Source organism: Phyllosticta citriasiana (assembly GCF_038021145.1).
Source record: "Phyllosticta citriasiana strain CBS 120426 chromosome Unknown IWZ02scaffold_5, whole genome shotgun sequence".
In the NCBI taxonomy this organism is placed as follows: Eukaryota; Fungi; Ascomycota; class Dothideomycetes; order Botryosphaeriales; family Phyllostictaceae; genus Phyllosticta; species Phyllosticta citriasiana.
The window spans coordinates 1723105-1742706 of NW_027117282.1; the positions used below are offsets into that span (position 1 = coordinate 1723105).

The window sequence follows — 19602 nt, forward strand, 5'->3', positions numbered from 1 at the left end:
TTGTTGATGTTGGCGGATATTTTCCCGGTCCAACCTTTTTTTTGCGTTTAGCCTTTTTGGTCAGCTCAGCCCAGCGTGCAACAAGCAACGAACGCAACGACATACCCCAACGAAGGATCGATTACAAACGATGATGACGAAATCATTTCACAAAAAGCCGGTCGCTTGCGCTTCTACACACAGACATCTCACACTCACGCGCCCCACACCACTGGATGGTTTTGGTTTGGAACAATTCCACCCTTCCTCGGCCCTCGCTTTAAGGGTCGGTCTACTTTTTCCTTCGGTTCATGCATGGCAACGGCGTTTGTGGATAGCCGTAGGCTTGCATTTCTTCATTTTCCTTTCCACCTCTTGGATCTCCTTTTCATCATCATCATCATCATCATCATCATCATCATCATCATCATCATCATACCATTGCGTGGTTTGATTTTGGCGTTTTTCTCTCCATTTTGCCTTTTTGTATTGGATGGGTGGGATGGAATGGATGAAAGCCACTATGTAGTGCGCCTTGATTTGGTGGTGGCACTACTGATGACTACTGGGGAAGAATCGGCTTGGTTTTTTGGCGGAATACTCTTTGGAGGTGAGAGAGATATCAACGAGAGAGACGGAATAGAAAAAAAAAAAAAAGAGAGAGACAAACAGCTCCCATACAGATAGATGGTCGTCTGTGACTCCTCTGGCCTGCTCAATGACGAAAGTCTACCATTATTTCATCTTTCCCTTTCTTGCCTTGCTGCTCTGTCTCTTCGCTACATGGCTCACTCACTCACTCACTCACATGCCCAGTCCATCCATCACGCAAGCTACGGTCTCCGCCAGCGCAGCGGCCAACAATCTCCCAAACATCTCAACGCCTGAATAGCGCGCTCGGTCCCCGAACGACGGACACACGACGGCCTGATCCATCCACCCATCCATCCTTCGATCCATCGACTAAGCTAAGCCAAGGCAGCCCAACAACTGGGCTGGAGCACGCGTCCGTCCACCCGTCCCGTCCGTCCGTCCGTCCGTCCGTCGGTAGGTCCCGTCGACCGACCAATCATCCGTTCATCGCCGCTTCTTCTGCCGCGCGCGAACACGGTAAGAAAGAATCCTTCACTGCCATGCCTTCATTCCTTCGCTCATTCGCTCACTCGCCTTACCCGCACAGCCCACACAACCCACTACCGTTGCCGCTGGTGTCCATGCCATGCCATGTCAGACCAGCCTGCAGCCACCACCACGTACCTACGTACACACGCCGCCAATTTCTCAGCGTTGAAAATCTTTCGGCGTGTAACTAGAAGCCATCGCCGAGAAACGAGCAAGGACAAAAAGCAAACACAAAAGGCAAAAAGGCAAAAAAGAGAGTAAGAACAGCGGAGCGGCAGAGGCAGGTCAAGCGAGGAAAAAGGCAAAGGCAACTAAGCCGAGCAAGACTTGAATTGAAGCAGGGCAAGTCGAAGCGAGCAGCGAGCAATTTTGGTTGGGCCCCGACCCTGGCTGGCTGTTTACTGAGTACGGATCCAAATGATGGATGATCTGCTGATTTTTCCGTCTGTGTGTGTGTGTGTGTCTGTGTGGTTACACGGCATCAGTCAGTCAGCCAGTCAGTCAGTCATTTAGTCCATGTCCGTTACACCCACTTACCACACATACACACACCTGTGCAGGCAGCCGACCGGAACACTACTGCTACTTTGCCGCTTTTGTGCATCTTGTCTTGTCTTTGGCGGTTCAATAATGCGTGTCGTGTGGTACGAAGGTGGTGGTGCTGCTGTTGAGAAACGTGGTACGGCAGATGTAGAGAGAGAGAGAGAGAGAGAGAGAGAGAGAGACGGATGGCACGATGCGTGCTCCGGCGTTTACGTGCATACGCGCTGTTGGAAGGTCGTCTGGTCTGCGTCTGGCCGCCTCGTCTGTGTCTGTCTGATCTGCCGCTGTCTGTCGTTTTCTTGATTGCAAGTGGGAGATGATTCCTGTGATGTCTACGGCTTCGGTCCGTAGAGATTTGCTACGCGCAAAAGACAAAAGGGCTGGAAAATGAATCACTTTGCAGGACATCCAAGACTATTCATGTACCATCGCTGTCATCATCAGGCGTCCACAGTGAGCAAGGAGAATATGAGGTCCTGTGCACCTACAAGTGCGTCCAAAGTTGAATCTTCCCGTGCTGTTGATTGGCTGGCTGCCATCATCAGCGTCTAGCTTGCGGGGAACAACGATTCAAAGCCGTTCGAGACATCGTCGACAAAGCAACAGAACTAACTGCCCAGTCTACCCGCTCAGTCGACCTCTCGAAACGGTGTTTGCCGGTCCGTCTCTAGGTATTCAGCAACAGTGATGGACAGGCAAGCTCAGCAGCTGCCAAATCCACCAGCGTGGTGCATGTATCCCCAGAGAGTGCCACATTCATCCATTATGTCTTCACAGAAAAGCAAGAACGAAGGAAAAACGACCCAGCATCGTCGTAGGCGGATAATTCCCAATCGGTCTCACCACGCATCCAAGGTTCCACAAAAAAGGGAGAAGGAGAGGAAGAAAGGATGCGCAGAAACATGGCGTTGGCGAAACAACAAGAAAATGTTTCTCGACTAACTGACAGATAACGATCGAATGGAGTTTGTGTTGGCGGAAAGGAATGATGCATTACCTTTCGCCTACCTGCGAGCGACGCGACAAGAAGAGCATCCTCCAGTATCATCATCACCACCACCTTTGCTGGCTGCTCGAGTCCATCCCGTGCACACGGAGTAAGGTACCTACCTGCCGCTGCTGATGCCCGCCTAACCAACGCCTCGCATGCACGCAAGCTGACCCCCGGCCGATGGCGCCCACGTGTCGGGTCGGCCTGTCTCTCAGTCTTTACGCGAGCCTCGTTTCCTCCCTTTGATAATTTCCACGCATATACGTCGGCATGGAGCTCGGCACACCGTTTTGTTCTGTCTTTTTGTCTGTCTGCGGATATGTGTCTGGAATCAGTGCTGCGATCAGCGGACGATGGGCAGCCGGTTCGCGACAGACAGCTACCATGGGATCAGTCGGTCCTCCCTGTCCGTCAGGTGCGTGCTGGAATGCTTGCAAAATGTCCTCGTGCAGTGTCAATGTCCTGCAAAGGTTCCTAGGCCGTGGTCGTTGGATCATTGGTGCGGCTGCTGTTCTGACACCGTCGGTACGCATCCATCGCGCACGGCGGGAAATGGCATGCGTCCTTACTTTCCTTCCCAAATTGTGTAGCCCTTGCAGCGGGAGCGCGCGGAGCGTTGCTCGCTCTGGCTTCGCGGTGCGAAGGGTGGTCGTACCTCAGGAGGAAGCGAGCTAGACATTCCGAGAATGTGGAGGTTTCAGCCTTGTCGACGCAACTACCGCCGCTCGTGACTCGTCTTCAGCTAGGAGCTCGGCACGTAACTACTGTACCTCGACACTGTAGGTGGCCATGTTTCGAATGGAAAAAGGAATCTTGAGGGGTTTCTGCTCGCCTCTTCGCGTGAAGCTCGTACGCGAATCGTAATCGTTGGACAGCCGCTCAACGCCGTGGACTGCGCCATCATCGTCATCATCCTCGTCGGACCCGGCGAGCAGAGGGCCGCACGACTCGCTCATCGCTCGGTCAGCTACCGGTGAATAAGGCAGCGCTGCGGGGTGAAGCACGGCGAGGAGGAGTTGCGGACGAGGGGAATTCCGCAGGCAGAAGAATACTGAGCATGTGTCTGGCCGCATGGTGGTCGGCACAGGCTGACAGCCGCGTCGGTCGAGGGCAGAAAACAAGCAGATGACGCGTAGGGCGAGCGAGCGGATAAGCTGGCGTGTCGAGGCAGAAGCTTTGCAAGAATGACGAAGGCGATGGCGACGACGCGGCGGATGATCGCGGCTTCGCTGCTTGGTATTTGCCCCTCTCGCGGTGAAGAACGAGAGAGGCTCAGCGCAGCAGGCGAAAACGACCGACACCTCAACCAGACGTCAATAGTGGCGGTGCTAATTGGTGTGGCGGGACCAGGGGCGAAAGGCGCAGTAAGTGTGGCGGAACGGGCCGCCTTCACCGGCGCCCGGCGGCCTCCGGAGCCTCATTCCCCGAAACTGGGGCTGCCTGCTTGAGCAGCCAACGTCAGTGGGAAGTGGAGAACCTGAATGAGAGCTGAACAAAATACCCTTTTTTGCAAAAAGCGGACTTTGCATGGCAGGATGCCTTGGAGCCTGTGCTCGACCAATGCAATCCCCAGATTTTGTCTTGGTGGCGCGGCTGTCAGCAGAGCATCTGCGCCGAGATTTCCCCTTTGAATGCCTCAGGCTGATGAGAACACCAGGGGGCCCCGTGGCACAGGGGGCGGAGTTGATATGAGGTCAACGTGAGATCATCCTGTCCGCCGACGATAGGGTATTTCTTCAGCCTTGTCTTCAGCATTCTTCACGCCTTGCTTTTGGCTCTGGATCACCACAATTTTGGCAATCAACCCCTGAGATTGAAAAAACACATTTGGAACAGAGTCGGCAGATTGAATGGCTATTACGACCCGAGAAATCGGCATTTAGACCTTGAACCAAAGTAAGTCGGCCCAATGCCCCACCTACTTTTGTTCGTATAGACAGTCTGCTTTTCTTATTTTTCGGGGTGTGATGTTATCTTACTTGCAAGTTTCCATGTTGAATACATGATTCTGAGAATGCTTGACATGTTCAAGAACCATGGACTGTGTCACTCTCCAACAATTCCCACTCAATCAAAATTTCTTCGTTTCTGCGTCGTTTCCTTCCAAGTCATCCAAATGCAACTTCCTGCGTAGAGAAGAAGACGGGAAAATATTTCAAGGGAGAACACCAAGGACAGTCCACTGACCTACCTTAGAAAACTTTCCTTCAATAAGATACCCCAACAACAAAACCAACGACAGCCATCATGGTCCTCGCCTCCAACGACAAGTACCAAGTATCGCTCGCCTCGTCGTCAAAAATCGGCGACTTCTGGTGGAACCAAATACGCAGCATGGGCTGGAATCGCAACCGCGCCGACCACGAAACGCACTGGATCTCGAGCGAGGGTTCGTATCTGGTGCTGCACCCCAAATCGCCATCAACCCAAGACATCGACCCGGAAGCCGAGCCGCTCGGCATCATCCTCGCGATCCCCTTTGCCAACAAGACGGGCTGGCTGGGCTTCTTCGTCGTCGCCGAACAGCACCGCGGCAACGGCGGCGGAGCCCTCCTTTTCGATGCTGCCGTAGAGTACCTCAAGTCCAAGGGCGTCAAGCAGATTGGCTTGGACTCGGTCAAGGACCAGGTGCCCACGTACCAGCGTCGCGGCTTCGAGTCGACCGGCACCATCAAGGTCGTCGAGCGCGAGTCGCTTGGCCAGACGCCGATGGTGCCAGAGGAAGGAGAGGGCCCGCTGGGAGAGGATTCGGAGGCGGCAAGAGTGTGGCTGAGCAAGACGATGGAGCAGCTGGTCGACATCAAGGGAATCACCGGGCAGAGCTTGCTCGAGTCGGACAAGTCGTGCACGGGGCTGGAGCGTCGCGAGTTGTGGTTGCGCAGCCAGGCGCTGCTCGACCGCGAGGATGCGTGGGGACTGGCTGTTACGCGCCTGGATGACTTGGACGATTTGCGGTCTTGGGTCTTGGTGCGAGACTGCGAGGAGGGCTACAGGCTCGGCCCAATGTATGCGCGGACGAAGCTGCATGCACTGATCCTGCTGAGAGCAATCATGGCCAAGATTGCCGTGGCAGTGGAAGGTGGCCATAAACGCTTGACGGCCGAGGTCTGGGCCGAGAACCCGGACGCATTTGGTGTTTTTGCAAGATTGGGCTGGGAAGAGAATGGGATTCAGTACGATAGAATGTGGCTCAAGGGAGACGTACCTGAAGCGCAGGCCAAGGGAGGAAAGGCAGACAGAGAAGTGTATGCCTGGTTTGATTGTGCCGAAGGGTGATGATGATTCCATGATATCCAAGTGCAATTGGAACTTTTGTCTGTTGTCAATTGGCCCTGGCCTACTATTATTGTTATGCAATTGGTTCAACATTCAGTTGGGTTTTTGAGACAATGTTGACTCGTAGAGAAAGACTTGGATTGAACTGCTGTCTATTTTGGGGGTATCATACAAGAAGTGTGTGAATCGAAAAAGGGAAGTTTCGATCTCGCTGCTGTCTGCTTGGGGGGGAGGTATCATATCGGAAGTGTGTGAACCGGAAAGGGGAAATTTCGATCTCGAGTTGGGCAAAAGCAACGACAACGGCGTAAGGACGACTCTGAAGACCGAACGCCTTTGACGAGTATGGTGTAGTGGGTCAGTGTGTAAGTCGATTCGGAACCAGGAAAACTCCAAGCAAAAATGACCAGGGAAAGCAGGGGCAGAAGAAGCACTGGCCCTTAGAACGTAATCTGTCTCTGAGACCCCTCGACTAGCCATGGCGTGGCTTCCTTTCCTGCCAGGATCCAACGCGTCTTGCGGCGTTTTCTGCCCGTGATCTGCGGCCGGAGCGCAGACGTTGGCCACTGGGGCTCAACCAAGGGGATCGTCCGATTGTCTGCCGGTCTCTGTAGTCCTGAATAGGAGATCTCGAGCGGTCGCGCATCTCGTAGCCGTAGTATTGGCCACGGGAATGGCGCTCAGACTCGTTGCGGTCCGAATCCCGCTCCAGACTCTCGCGCCGAGCAGAAGGATATGAACCACGCGGTTGGAAGTCACGGCGATCACGGTAGAGACCATGATCACAGAAGTCGTTGCGGTCCGAAGCCCGCTCCAGACTCTCGCGCCGATCATAGGGATGGGGATCACGCGGTTGGAAATCATGACGATCACGGTAGAAACCATGATCCCGGAGCAGTTCCTGCCTCTGGTTGCTGTACCAGTCGAGGTACGGGCTCGGGGAGCGCCGAAGGTGGGGGAGGCTGCGAAAATTAGACTCGTCCACGGAGCTACTCATATCTCAGTAACTTACGTCTTTGCGTCAAGGCTTCTGGCCGTTTCCATGGCTCTCTCCCGGAGATCTTCTCTGGGCCCTACTCTGCCGTGGAACTCCTCGAGGGCGGCAGGCTCTCTCAGCAGCTCGGGGAGACTGCGAATCCATTAGTCGGGATCAAAAACTCTACACGGAAGCCCACTTACAAATCGCCCCTGAATCGTTTTGCAGGGTCTCTGACTCTGCCTATGTACTCTGCGTCCCCCTGTTCCTCCATCTCTCTCAAAGGCCGAGATATGGCGCGCGGGTTCTGCTCGATATCGGGAACCACCGAATTCTTCTCAAGCGCTTGCTGGCGGAACGATCCAAGCATCTTCTTGCGAAACTCCATGTCGTGGAATCCGGTCAAGGCGAGCCAGTCCTTGACGTCGTTATCGGAGATAGGATTGAACGGAATTGAAGGAATCATGTTGTGAGGGAGGCCCATCGGGCTGTCAATCCTCGCCGGGAGCCTCATGGTCTCCGTGGCCGTGTCTTCCTGGACTTGACTACAAGTGGTCTCTCCGCCACGTGAGCCTTCCTTGTCAGTCAAGCTCAGAGAGCTGCTGACGTTCCTCGCGACAATCGACGCCTTGGCCTTGGCCTTGGCACTCTCTTCTTGAATGAGAATTTCCACGTCCAGGCTGCTCGGCTTGCTTTTCTTGAGTTGATCTGCGCTTAGCTTGGGGGTTTGAGGTTGAGCCAGTGGCACTGCATTCGACGGTGTCGGTGGGTTCTCTTGCCTCAGCTCAGGCTGGCCTATGTGCAATCCGTAAGGGAACGCTTGCGGGCTGTCCATTGGCATTGGTGGACCTACGGAGCCGGTTATGGGCACGGCGTGGGAGTATCCTTGTCTGTATTGGGTGGTATAGTGGTGAGGCAGCTGCACAGTCCATGGATTTTGGCCACCATAGCCAGTGGAGTCTCTCCGCGGCACAGTCGGGTGGGGAGGCTTAGGCGGGAGGTTTCCATTGTTGTTGTTGTTGTTAGTGTTTCGATTGTTCATGGCGAATAGCTCTCTGTCCGAGTTGACGCTAGAGAATGCTTGTCAAGTCAACCTACAACCCAAGGAGCTTTTGATTAGCCAAAGTTTGCACGCAACGAAGACCGAGCTATCAGAGGGCAGGATGTGTGCTTCCGCCAATGTCCGACGGGACAGGGGAATTAGGGCAATGCTACAATGGTGTAAGCGTTCCATCACTCCAGGATTACCAGTTTAGCAGTTCTTCAAATCGACCAGCGGCGATAGCCGTAGCGTTAGTCGACAGAGCGAGTGAGAGAGAGAGAGAGAGAGAAAGAGAGAAAGTAAAAGCTCAAGGCAAAGTCACTCCTCAGGAGCAACGCTGATCTTGCGATGGATCGGAACTTTTGTCGAGTCCTCAACGTTGTCGTCGTCGGATGAGGTCACTGAGAGTTCCTAAACGTTGAGGAAGATGCAATGGCGTTGGACAGACGCGATGTATGGCGGTAACAACATCGAATCGGACCGATTTCCGCTAAGCGAGCCAATAGGAAGGTAATGATGCTGAAGGGCGCTGGCGTTTAGACACATTCACCGCCTGCTTTAACTAGTCATAGTATAGTGTTAAAGGCTCGCTCATGCTTGGACTGGAGCTTGAATAGCATTGCTATATACCTGTATCGATATCCTTCATTGTAGCCATGGCAAACCACTGTGCGTGCCTGATGACTCCAAGTCCCGTGAGCAATAAAGCCTCCTGCCCTAGTATCAATACAAGAAAAACCTCCTCCAGATGCCACTTTGCACCTCCATCCCGATGTCATTTGTTGGTGTCGTGTGAATCATAAGTTTCGTGCTTTGTCCAGCCGCAAAAGTGGGAATAGAGAACAATTGATGAGAATGACCAAAAGGAGAACCTTTCAACTCCGTCTGCCCTCTTGCATTGGTTTTATCAAAAATGAGACAAGGGCGGCTGCAATGGCGGCAGTCAGCCGTGTCAGATCCAAAAGTCGTCCTTGTCATCTTTCCTAGGCGGAGAAAGCTTCTGCTCCAAGTCGCTACTCAGGCCCAGACTCTGCAGCTCCATCTTCGGAGGCCCAATTTGAGGGGGCTCGTCGTTGGTCTTCTTCTTTTTTGGGCTCGACTTCTTCGGGCTCACTGGACGGTCGTCCCTTGGACCCATGCGCACGTCCCGAATCTCCCAGCCGTCCGCTGCGGCAGCTTTGATGTACGTCTTGAGGCCATCGTGGACCGCACCGTAGAACTTTTCTTTACAAGTGCGGAGCTGTGCACCCATGACTTTTTCAAAGCCGGAGGCTTGAAGCTCTCTGCGCAGCTCATTGCGCTCTGCTTTGGTGGGAAGGAAAGCCAACAGCCCATTCATCAGATCCAGGTGCGTCGAAATGTAGTTTGTAGCGTCCCACTCGACACCACCAACATATGGCGCTGCTGGAACGGGAGGGCGAGGCTGAGGGAAATGTTGCTTGATGTAGCTGTCATGAGACTGAACGCGCTGGAACTCACCCTCTGTTTCTGATTCAGACGGGAGAGGAATAACATTCAAATGGTGCAGGAAAATCCAAAAAACTTCCTTGGTCACATTGACGACCTCCTGGCACCACGTCCGATACGGCCGCGGCTGGTGCATTTCCAGGATGAAGGGGACAGGACGAGCGTTCTCTGGCTTTTGTGGACCGCGAAGAAGCCTAAGAATCGACTTGGCACGTTCACGCCGACCTCCAACAGGGGCAGCAGAGAGGTAGGCAACTATCAAGAATTAGCCGTAAATTTGCAGTATAAGATGGGTTTCATACAGAGAAGACTGATGATGACGCCGCGTGTGGTGAATTCGCTGGGACCTTTGTGCTCTTCATCGAAAAGCATAGCGAGCAGCGCAGGGAACAGCGTCGACTCGATCTCTTCCAGCTTTTCAAGGGCAAGATCCGTGGTGCAAAGACCCTTGAGGCAGAGCAATGCTTCGTGGAGGAGCTGGTCCTCATGTTCCTCCCTTAGTCTTTGTCAGTCGCAGAAAACAATAACATAGTAAGCATACATACCGCCACTCGATTTCCATGATACGGTGCAGCAGGGCAACGATTTCCATCATCCCGCCTTTCTTGATGAATGCGTCCACCCACGCGACAGTTTCATTCCTGAGAAGTAAACGCAGTTTATGAATTTTTCCAACCTCTACTATTTCAGGCTTCTGGACCTTGCGGAGGTAGAAAACGAAATCTTCAGGGATTGCCTGTTTCGGAGCTCGGCTTAGGAACGAGGCTCCAGTCGCTGAAGACAGTGACTTGGACGTGGTGGCTGGCTTGCTGTCCTCGCTCTTGGACCATTTTTCCGACGTCACCTCTGCGGATTTGCGCTTTTCAGCTTTGTCGGCCTTGAAGGCAAAGGTCTTGCTGCGTGGTCTTATTGACTTTGGGTCGTTTCCTGGGTCATCATGATCCAAGACAACACGATCACTGCTGTTGTCCGATGTGGTCCTGCGACCAAAGGTCTTACGCTTGGTTCCCCACATGGAAGTCCTAGCTGGAGGTTCTGTTGGTGTTTGAATGTTCTCAATCTTGTGCTTACTGATGAAGTCGGCCTTGACTCGAGCATCCAAGCTACGCATCTTGTCGCGCAGGTTGTCGGGAATGTTCCTCGAGTCCTGTTCTTGTCAGCATGGCACTTGAAGGATTTGTAGGTGCTTGCTTACCAAGACAGCTTCAAACTCGACGTCAATCTTCTCCTCATCCAATGGAGGCTCGGCTGGTGTCTCTTTGGCACGTCCATTGATCGCCGCTACAGCTGCCATCACCCTGGAGCCCCTTTTGGTGGCGAGCGCATTCTCCATTTGCTTTTTATCCTCACTGGCCTTTGGTTTTTCAGAACTCTTGCGGTGAGACGCGGACTCCTGAGAGGACCTGCTCGAAAGTTCCATCCTTTCTTTCCAAGTCTCTACGATTGTCTGCGTCTTGCCACCCATGGCGGCCTTTCGTTCGTCGCTGAACTTGCGGGAAATCGTTTCGATAAAAGAATTGGAGGAAACGCTCCTCGGCAGGTGCCAGGAGCTTGGGCGAGAGCCCACGCGGGAAGGCTTTCGTTCGTTCCGTTCGCAGTTGAGTGTTGGCTGGTCAAATCCGTTGAAGTTGTGCTGCTTCGATGGTGAATAGAGCGTGGGAGTGTAGAGCGCGATTTCGTCCGCAAGACTGCGCTCTCCGTGTGTGTTGCCGTTGGGTTTAGCGACAAACTCTGCCCATATGGGAGTGTTGGCGCTTGAGACCACAGGAACGGTGTTCTCCTTGTCGATGGGAACTGGCTTCTTTTCCCTTGGAGACTTGGCCTTGGAAAAGACAGCAGCGAGATTCGTTGACGACTTGGGCTTCTTAGGTCTCGAGTCGTTACGTGAGCGCTTGTCTTCCTTGGACTCGTCCTTGGTTTTCTCTGAACCCTTTCCTAGGGAACGAAGGGATACTGAGCTGATGGTTTTATGCAGGGACCGTCGTTTGCCCTCCTTGCTTTCGCGGTCATCGTGTGATTTTCTAGGTGGAGCCTGGTTGCTGGCACGGTGGGGAATCTCGCCCAAGACGCGGTTCTGGCTATGGGGGTGATCAGGAGGAAGCAAGGGCATGGCCGTCGAAGGAGGATGCGAACTGTGTGGGCGTGGACGGGCGTTTTCCTTGGACTTTGGCATTGCAGCAGAAAGAGCTGCTCCGTCAGAGGGAGAGCGTTTGTAGTGTCGTCCGGTCAAGATGGACTTGAGGGCAGTCGTCGACTTGTGTCGCTTATGAGACGGCCGTTCCGGCGCCAACGCCATTCTTGCGTCCGTCATGGTGCTAAAGTAGGGGTGGGATCAGCGACCCGGCGAGCATTGGATGTTTTGCGGGGGCTTCCTTACTTGAAGGTAGCGCGAGAAGGAAGGTGGTCGACAGGTCGGCCCAGAGGCAGACGAAGCGGTTGAAGGGGGGCGGCAACGGAGAGAAATATTATCGATGGCGACTTGAGCAAGAGGTCGTGTGGGCGGGCAGAACCAAGTCTCGAGACCAGAAATGCGCCTGAGTTGGGTAGCTTGCAGCTGTGTTTACGGTGCGCGTTGCCAGGGCGATGGTGGGTTTGGGATGCTGCGCGCCGCGCACCCGACCCGCAACCCGCGTTGCTTGTTCACCCATGCCATTACAGCTCATCGCCTCGAAGGCTTCTCCTCCGGCCCCTTGTCCAATTGCGTCGCTCGCAAATCTCTCCTTTCTCTCTCGCGCTGCAACAAGCTTTGCCAACGGCTATTCCCCGCATCGTCACCTCGAGTCTAGCCAAGCGGCGTAAGCTGCTTTCTCATTCTGTTCACATTATCCACAAAGGATTGAGATCAGGGAGGCCTGGAAATTTCTTCCGTCTTCCAAGGGCAAAGCTGGGGAGGCCCTGGCCATGTTACTTAGCTGCTCTGGAGATCGGCATCGACGCGTCTGGTGAGGTAAGAGATGAGAGAATCCCAAGTAAATCCTGGTCCAAGAAACCAATGTCCCTCGCTCATCTATCCAGCCTCGCTGCACGTCATTGTCGCCCGACAATACAGTATCCGATCACAACGGCCACGCTGCGTAGCAGCGCGCTGGCAGTGCCAATGGCGCAAACGTCCAATCGAGCCGGCTCATTTCCATCAACTCCATGCAAAAGACCAATTATCGGTGACCAAGTCACCAAATAGCCTTTAGCACCTATACAAGCTTTGTTGATGTGGTGTTGATGTTGGCTCGAGCCCAGGGCTCCCCACGTACCAAACGCGCCCTAGCGGCGGGGCGAAGCGGAGCCGCGACCCGCGTCTCACAGTTCGTCCATTTCCACTGACTCAGGTCTTCCAACTTCAACACTTTCTCCAAAAATGCCGCCCTCGCTCTGCGCCCTATGCCAGCGGAACCGCGCCCTGATTTTGCGGCCCAAGAATCACCAGAAACTGTGCAAACCATGTTTTCTTGAAGTTTTCGAGACCGAAATCCACCATACCATCACGTCGACGAATCTCTTCCAGCGCGGCGAAAAGATTGCGATCGGCGCCTCCGGTGGCAAGGACAGTACTGTCCTTGCCAGCGTTCTCAAGACCCTCAACGAGCGCTACGACTATGGGGTCGAGCTCATACTCCTGAGTATCGATGAGGGCATCAAAGGATACCGAGATGATAGTCTGGAGACGGTCAAACGAAATGCCCAGCAGTACGACATGCCCTTGACCATCGTTGGCTATGACGAGCTTTATGGTTGGACTATGGATCAAGTGGTCGAGCAGGTTGGCAAGAAGGGAAACTGTACCTACTGTGGTGTCTTCAGGCGCCAGGCGCTTGACCGCGGAGCTGCAAAATTGGATGTTGGCCATGTCGTTACTGGTCACAATGCAGATGATGTCGCAGAGACGGTGCTCATGAATTGTAAGGAGTTGATGGACTTGCCTCCGTTTTTGTCCTTGTCCCTTGTGCATCGCCCGCTTCGCAAATGTCAAAGCTGACGACGCATCCCAGTGCTCAGAGGTGATCTTCCCCGACTTGCCCGAACCACCTCTATCGTAACGTCGACTCCTTCTGCCGCTCCTCCCCCTCCTGGTTCTGACGGAAAGCCCACGTTTGATCACACCAAAATAAAGAGAAGCAAGCCACTCAAATACGCGTACGAAAAAGAAATCGTTCTCTATGCCCATCACAAGAATCTGGATTACTTTAGCACCGAGTGCATTTATTCTCCCGAAGCATTCCGTGGAAGCGCCAGGGCTCTGATTAAAAACTTAGAGCGTGTACGCCCAAGTGCAATTCTGGATGTCGTTAGGAGCGGAGAGGACATGGCCAGACTGGTTCCGGGGGCGGATGGCGACAAGACTTGCGGAGGAGCTGGATGCGGATCTGCCACTCAAGCGCTCCCCGACGAAGAAGAAGGTGGGTGTGGAAGCGCGCAAGGACGAAGCAGCGGCGGGGATATGGCCAAGATGGAACTTGCTCTCGCACAAAATCAGGCTGCAGAATCCCAAGGGCTGGAAACTGAAATCACTCTGAGTTCCATCGCTCCTAAGGGCCCCAAGAAGAACGGCAAAGCAAAAAGTCAAACTAATGGCCATCCACCAAGGGACGCCCAGACAAAGAAGGCCGTCAATCAGACGATGGGACAATGCGTTCGCTGTGGCTACCTGTCCAGCCAGACCATTTGCAAAGCATGCATGCTTCTGGAAGGATTGAACAAGAACCGACCCAAGACTTCTGTTGGGATGAGCGAAGAAAGTGCGCAAACAGAAGATGAACGCAGCCTGGCCCGAGCTGTACGAGAGATCTCCATCACGGCGATATGAAGTAGATGACATCAGCTTCATGTCAAGACATCCATTCCACACCGAACAACTCAACGCGACAAAATGTCTCGGGTCGAGGGGCGACTGGTTCTGCCACACTCTCTTGTCGCTGAGGAAGGTATTCGCGGAAATGAAGTCCGCCCAAGACAAGACTTGTGGCGGGAGAGCCGTCAACGCGGCTTTGCAATTGCTTCCACACACCACACACGATTTCAGCACCACACGTAGAAATACGAGCTTGGCTGATGCAAAATCGCTAGGTGCTGTGTGGTCGAGAGCGATGGAGCTAAGTCCAGCGTCGCAGGACGCCGAGTGCTCCGCAATGGTTTGGTTGCCCTGGTAGGTAGGCCACTGGCTCTCGTAGAAAGAGGAAAGATACCCATGATATTTTCTTTTCGGAATCCATATCAAATTAAGCTGTACAAACGAGCGTCTGTTTGGTGAAGGACGAAGTACATTTCTTCTCAAGGCGGACCAAGGTGGCTGCAATCACCCGTTTCCGACCCGCGACGTGGTTTGCTTATAGGTTGCATGCACCTGGCTGAAGGAATCTGTGCTGCCATTTTCCCAAATTTGGCTTACCTGCTCGCCTGCCTGCGTTCCTGGGGTTGCTCTTTCTGTTTTTTATCTATTTACATTATTTTATTTTTTTCGCGACTGCCGTTCCATACCGCGGGCGCACGTCGACGTCGACGACGTCGCGATAGGTACCGACCCTCCCTCCTCCTCCACGACACAACACGCCCACCAACCGCGCCGACCACGGCATCATCACTCTCGGCGCAACACCTGACGCGCTTACCTGAGCGCAATGAAGCTCAATTACAAAAATGTAAGGACGGCATCGCAACCTTCCAAAACGCATCGTGCGCAAAGCTGACACTCCGCTCGCAGCGGAAGTCCGACGGACCCAAGTTGGGTCAAATCGTCACAAAAGACCTGGTGCGCATGGATGATCTTGTTCAGCCAGCTGCGCTCTGCTGACATCGCGTGCAGCGCAAGCAAACGAAGCAATGCTTCGCCAAGCCCACTCCCCGTCCAGAGGTTTCGCCGCTCATTCTCGAGCTTCCTGGAAAGAACCTCACTGATGAAGGATGTCTGTTCATGATTGAGGGTCTTGCTGAGACCTTGGAGGCGCGAGGCGGAGTGTCGGCGAATCGACTGGAGGAGCTGCATCTCTCTGGGAACAAACTCACCACATCCTCTCTGCGCGCGCTGGCCAAAATCATCAAACTCGCAGAACTGGAGCTCCTCGACCTAGATTTGTCGAACAACAGCATCACCGTCAAGAATGACCAGGAGGCTTTGGATTTGACCTTTTTCCTTGAGTCGATCAGGAACTGTCGAGTGCTTCGAAGGCTGAATCTGAGCCACAACGACATGAGCGGACCTAGAGCATTTGAATCCTTGGCCAGAGTCTACGCGAAGCAGCCCGTTGTCGAGCCACTTGAGCTTGACGAATGGATGGGCAGCGATACAAGTGACGAAGACAAAGCTACGGATGCCGACTCCACTGGAACACTTACTGAACGAACCCGCAAGCTAAGTCTTTGCGCTGAGCACATGTCTCAAGGCACATACCTCAAGCGTCGCCAAGGCCTGCGTGCTGTTCCCTACATCATTCTCAACGACTGCTCATTGACGGACTCTGGAGCCTTGTTCCTGTCGTACGCTCTGGAGAAGCACTACTTTCCGCCGCAACTCATGTGCCCTCTGAAGGCTGGACCACAGGCAACCCAACTCGATGATTACCAAGACAAGTCTGGTTGCTGGGGCATAGTCTATCTTCCAAACGACGCGCTCACCGACATCGGGCTCAATCTCCTCGACAAGGCCGAAGATGCACGTCGCGAGTTCACTGGCATCGAGGAAGAGATGGCGTACATCCCAGGCAATGGATCACAGGAATCATTTGTGATGGTCAATGGTCAACAGCCAGATGAGGACGAAGGCTTCACGCCGTTATCCCGCGACGCTTTGCGAAGGATGTCGAACGCTCTGGACCATCTGAGGAGGCGACCTACGCAAGATCACAGGAAGCATTCGGTCGGATTGGACATTGAGAACTACCGCAAGAAGATTCAGCGCAGCACTCTCGAGCAGTGTGGATACGACAGTGTTGACCTGTGGCGAAGCGCACTCAAGATGCTCGCCTATGCTAGGGTCATGTTCAACCACGCTCAAGACGAGCATTCCCCTTTGCCAGTCGTTGATAGGTTGCCAATCATTCAGTTGATGGACACACACATGAACGGTCCATGCACGACTGCGTCTTCTCAAGAAGATGCTCCGCCTGCTGCTACAACAGCCAGCTCCGCCAATAGCGAGTCCAAGCCCCTCCACACGACATACCCAGTGCTCCAATGCAAGGGTGCCAGGTCCATTTGTCAGCGCACGACAATCCCCACCATCTTGGAAGAGAACGATGGCTTCGAGCGCGACCCGAATCTTCTTGGTGAGCTTCCGGAGGATCTCTGGCAGGGCATCACTCTGCTTGCTGCTGGCGGCGCCGACATTCTCTCTGAGCAGCAGCAGAAGGCTGTCATCTACTACGCGCGCGACAAGACGTCGGACGAACTTGAGAAGGGTGACCTGGGCAAGCCCGAGGCAGCTCAACTCTGGTGGATTCTGCAGCGCATGGGCTGCTTGGCGTATGAAATGAGGACCTAGAGTCGGCTGCATTGGCCTCTTCAAAAAACGGAAACGGGATTCGATTCAATTGTACATTACTTCGACAAGGATGATGAATGGGAGGGCTCAAGGGACCGCGTACAATGATCATCCACCTGGCTTCGTGAAAAAGGTCCATAGAAAATTGAGTTCTTCAAAATCAAATTGCAGGCAAACTCGTTGGTGTTCGCTGGATGATGAGGTACAAGCGATAGACTGTCTCTGTGGTAAGGCTTGCTAGCTACTTCCCCTTGTTTCCTCTTGCCCGAGTGATGACGCCCATGAATTCTCCATGCCACTCTCAGATCCGTTACAATGTGGCTACAAACTAGGTGTCGTGAGGTACTGATGGTGGGCGGGAACTTGCTGCCGCACCAGCTCCAGCCCGGGCAGACCCGTGCATCCCTGAGATCTTCCTAATGACGTACATTCTCAGCCCTACAACGGCATCGAATTTCCATCAAACTTCCATCACTGACTCTGCAAACTGTCACGCCAACTCGCTCACGGCCCGCTGCTCCTCGCCCTCATCGTCATCCTCTCCTCCGTCCTCCCCGTGCGCCTGCCACAGACCATGCCGCGAAACCTCAGCGTAGCGTCCACAACGCCGACGACGGCCGTACCCTCGACGATACCCTGGCCGCGCACCTTCACCGACGGCTTACCCCTGCCCAAGCTGCTGGCCTTTGACCTGGACTACACGCTGTGGCCGTTCTGGGTGGATACGCATGTGACGCCGCCGCTCAAGGCCGAGGCCAACGGGCTCAAGGTCAAGGACCGCTACGGCGAGTCGTACGGCTTCTACCGCGACGTCGGGAGCGTTCTCGTGGCGGTACGTTCGTTTTGTCCATTTCCCGCCCGCCGGTCAGCGCGCCAGCAACCGCGAGCGAGCGACGCCGCGCCCTCTTTTGGAATTCTCCTACCGTGGCGCGCCTGCACCATGTGCTGTCGTGCCCGTCGTTCCTCATCTTCCCCGCCCTGATCCCATCCTTCTCAGCCCTGCCAGTATTTGCCGCACACATATTCATGCCATGCCTGCCCGTCATGTCGTGCCATGTGTAGACATCTGCTTGCTGACCCAACGTCTCTCCGCGTCCTGCAGGCCCGCCAAAAAGGCATCAAAGTCGCCGCCGCCTCGCGCACGTGTGCGCCGGAGCTTGGCCGCGAGATGCTGTCCCTGCTGCGCATCCCATCTTCCTCGTCTGCCGACGACTCGGTCAAGGGCTCCGGCGAGCGCGCCGCGAACTTCTTCGATTATCTGCAAATCTTCCCGGGCAGCAAGACGACGCACTTTGCAAAGATACGCGACGCCAGCGGCATCGACTACGAGGAGATGCTGTTCTTTGATGACGAGGCGCGAAACAGGAACGTGGAGACGTTGGGCGTGGTGATGTGTCTGGTGAGGGATGGAGTCACGAGGGATGAGATTGATAGGGGTGTCGAACTGTGGAGGAAGAGGAATAGGAGGGAAAGGGCGTGAGAGGGTGCGTGTTCCGGGAGTTGATTGGAAAGGATTGGTGGTCAGAGATACCCTGATAGATGGTGGCATTGATAGATGGTTTGTTAGAAGTGATAGAGGGATTGGATATGCAGGTCATGGTTGTACCAGGCCTTGGAGATCTATTTCAAGAACGAAACCTCGAGGAGCATTTGGTCTCGACTCATTGATGAATCGCAAAGGAGTTCTCAAGTCTTTGGATATGTTTTTTTTCTCGTGGGCCATAGATGTCCCAGGCTCTCATGTTTTTCCCCGAAGATAGCCACCTCGACCAAGCCGCAACATGTCTGATACATCTTTTACCGCAGTGCCGGTAATCATCCCCGTTTCGACGTTTCCGACTTGGTGATGCCTCCCTGGTGTTGGGCCGTAACGAGATTTTGACCCTTTTTGCGATACGGAAAGTCGCCAGGTCGCCCGACGAACGTTTCGTCCGTTGTGTAGAGCGGTTGGTATAGTACAGCTTCGCTTTTTCTCGCAGCATGCCACCTTAGTGCACCCTGCACAGAACCATGCCACCAATCTTCTTTTCCACGCATTCCCTGATCTCCATGATGCCCTTGTCGGTGGTGATGAACAAGCACTCGCCCGTCTTTGAGAGTCCCTTGACGTATCCCGCCTCGCGGCCCTTTGATATGAGCTCCAAATCCCTCGAGTCGAGCCATATCCTCTTGGTTGGTTTGCTGAGCAGCGTCATCCTGCTAATGACAGGCTCGTTGTTCCAGTACTTGAGACCCAGCCATAATCTTTGCCGCGCGCGGTTCGTGGGCACCTCGACTTCTTGTGCGCTCGCCTCTGCTTTAACTCGTCCCCGACCCTTGATAAGAGGTGGATATGCGAGCCAGGGCTTCTCGCTCAGCTCCGAGGAGTTGTCGACCGGTTCTGGGATTTGCATAGCAAAGGGGATTGGCGGCTGAGGTCCGCCAGGCGTGACGGAAGAGATGAAACCTTGCCTTTGCATACCAAGGGCAAGGCTGAGGTGCAGCTTGGTGAGGGAGATGGAGGTCAAGCCGAGGCGTGCCTTGGAGGCATTCTGAAGATGGGAGCAGACGTGGGCGAGCTCGACGAGAGACATGGCGAGGACGGCGCGGAGGGCGAGGCCCTGAGGGCGCAATTGCGATGAGAGCGCGTCAAATGTGGCGAAAGTCGGTGGACGTCGGGATGTCAAGGGCAGTGATTGGAGAGACGGAGCTTTGGGCGGTGATGGTGGAGTATTGGTAGGTGGTAGGTTGCGGTC

General features: G+C 54.3%; 10 protein-coding genes across 10 annotated transcripts; 7 read left to right on the top strand and 3 right to left on the bottom strand.

Moving 5' to 3' along the window:
• The first annotated feature begins 57 nt into the window (after positions 1-57).
• Positions 58-1517, top strand: IWZ02DRAFT_237666 (uncharacterized protein). The gene is made up of 4 exons (XM_066763032.1): positions 58-224; positions 483-589; positions 796-1089; positions 1160-1517. The coding sequence occupies exons 2-4, from the start codon at positions 487-489 to the stop codon at positions 1360-1362; spliced, it is 600 nt and encodes a 199-aa protein (XP_066624011.1). The 5' UTR covers positions 58-224; positions 483-486; the 3' UTR covers positions 1363-1517.
• A 1283-nt stretch (positions 1518-2800) lies between these two features.
• IWZ02DRAFT_237639 (uncharacterized protein) lies at positions 2801-3353 on the top strand. The gene has a single exon (XM_066763031.1). It carries the CDS (start codon positions 2906-2908, stop codon positions 3308-3310), a length of 405 nt encoding a protein of 134 aa, XP_066624012.1. The 5' UTR covers positions 2801-2905; the 3' UTR covers positions 3311-3353.
• A 1529-nt stretch (positions 3354-4882) lies between these two features.
• Positions 4883-5911, top strand: IWZ02DRAFT_375688 (uncharacterized protein; the record flags this gene model as incomplete). Its single annotated transcript, XM_066764839.1, has 2 exons — positions 4883-5347; positions 5390-5911. 2 exons carry the CDS (start codon positions 4883-4885, stop codon positions 5909-5911), a joined length of 987 nt encoding a protein of 328 aa, XP_066624013.1.
• A 236-nt stretch (positions 5912-6147) lies between these two features.
• IWZ02DRAFT_237634 (uncharacterized protein) lies at positions 6148-8350 on the bottom strand. Its single transcript, XM_066763030.1, has 3 exons — positions 7091-8350; positions 6924-7040; positions 6148-6873 (listed from the first exon to the last, which is right to left on the bottom strand). Exons 1-3 carry the CDS (start codon positions 7927-7929, stop codon positions 6384-6386), a joined length of 1446 nt encoding a protein of 481 aa, XP_066624014.1. The 5' UTR covers positions 7930-8350; the 3' UTR covers positions 6148-6383.
• A 153-nt stretch (positions 8351-8503) lies between these two features.
• IWZ02DRAFT_449263 (GTPase binding protein Rid1) lies at positions 8504-11890 on the bottom strand. The gene is made up of 4 exons (XM_066767385.1): positions 10592-11890; positions 9942-10543; positions 9699-9892; positions 8504-9651 (listed from the first exon to the last, which is right to left on the bottom strand). The coding sequence occupies exons 1-4, from the start codon at positions 11705-11707 to the stop codon at positions 8882-8884; spliced, it is 2682 nt and encodes an 893-aa protein (XP_066624015.1). The 5' UTR covers positions 11708-11890; the 3' UTR covers positions 8504-8881.
• Positions 11891-12062: 172 nt separating this feature from the next.
• IWZ02DRAFT_400550 (uncharacterized protein) lies at positions 12063-12722 on the top strand (the record flags this gene model as incomplete). Its single annotated transcript, XM_066765625.1, has 2 exons — positions 12063-12365; positions 12412-12722. Coding segments are annotated over 2 exons (476 nt in total), but the record flags the coding sequence as incomplete, so codon positions are not given.
• On the top strand, positions 12614-14603 carry IWZ02DRAFT_237902 (uncharacterized protein). The gene is made up of 2 exons (XM_066763035.1): positions 12614-13292; positions 13383-14603. The coding sequence occupies exons 1-2, from the start codon at positions 12752-12754 to the stop codon at positions 14195-14197; spliced, it is 1356 nt and encodes a 451-aa protein (XP_066624017.1). The 5' UTR covers positions 12614-12751; the 3' UTR covers positions 14198-14603.
• On the top strand, positions 14604-17154 carry IWZ02DRAFT_237903 (uncharacterized protein). The gene is made up of 3 exons (XM_066763036.1): positions 14604-15029; positions 15092-15139; positions 15194-17154. The coding sequence occupies exons 1-3, from the start codon at positions 15009-15011 to the stop codon at positions 16865-16867; spliced, it is 1743 nt and encodes a 580-aa protein (XP_066624018.1). The 5' UTR covers positions 14604-15008; the 3' UTR covers positions 16868-17154.
• Positions 17013-18601, top strand: IWZ02DRAFT_237898 (magnesium-dependent phosphatase-1). Its single transcript, XM_066763033.1, has 2 exons — positions 17013-17699; positions 17970-18601. Exons 1-2 carry the CDS (start codon positions 17442-17444, stop codon positions 18345-18347), a joined length of 636 nt encoding a protein of 211 aa, XP_066624019.1. The 5' UTR covers positions 17013-17441; the 3' UTR covers positions 18348-18601.
• On the bottom strand, positions 18602-19600 carry IWZ02DRAFT_237899 (mitochondrial 37S ribosomal protein uS8m). The gene has a single exon (XM_066763034.1). It carries the CDS (start codon positions 19438-19440, stop codon positions 18856-18858), a length of 585 nt encoding a protein of 194 aa, XP_066624020.1. The 5' UTR covers positions 19441-19600; the 3' UTR covers positions 18602-18855.
• Between the last annotated feature and the right edge of the window lie 2 nt (positions 19601-19602).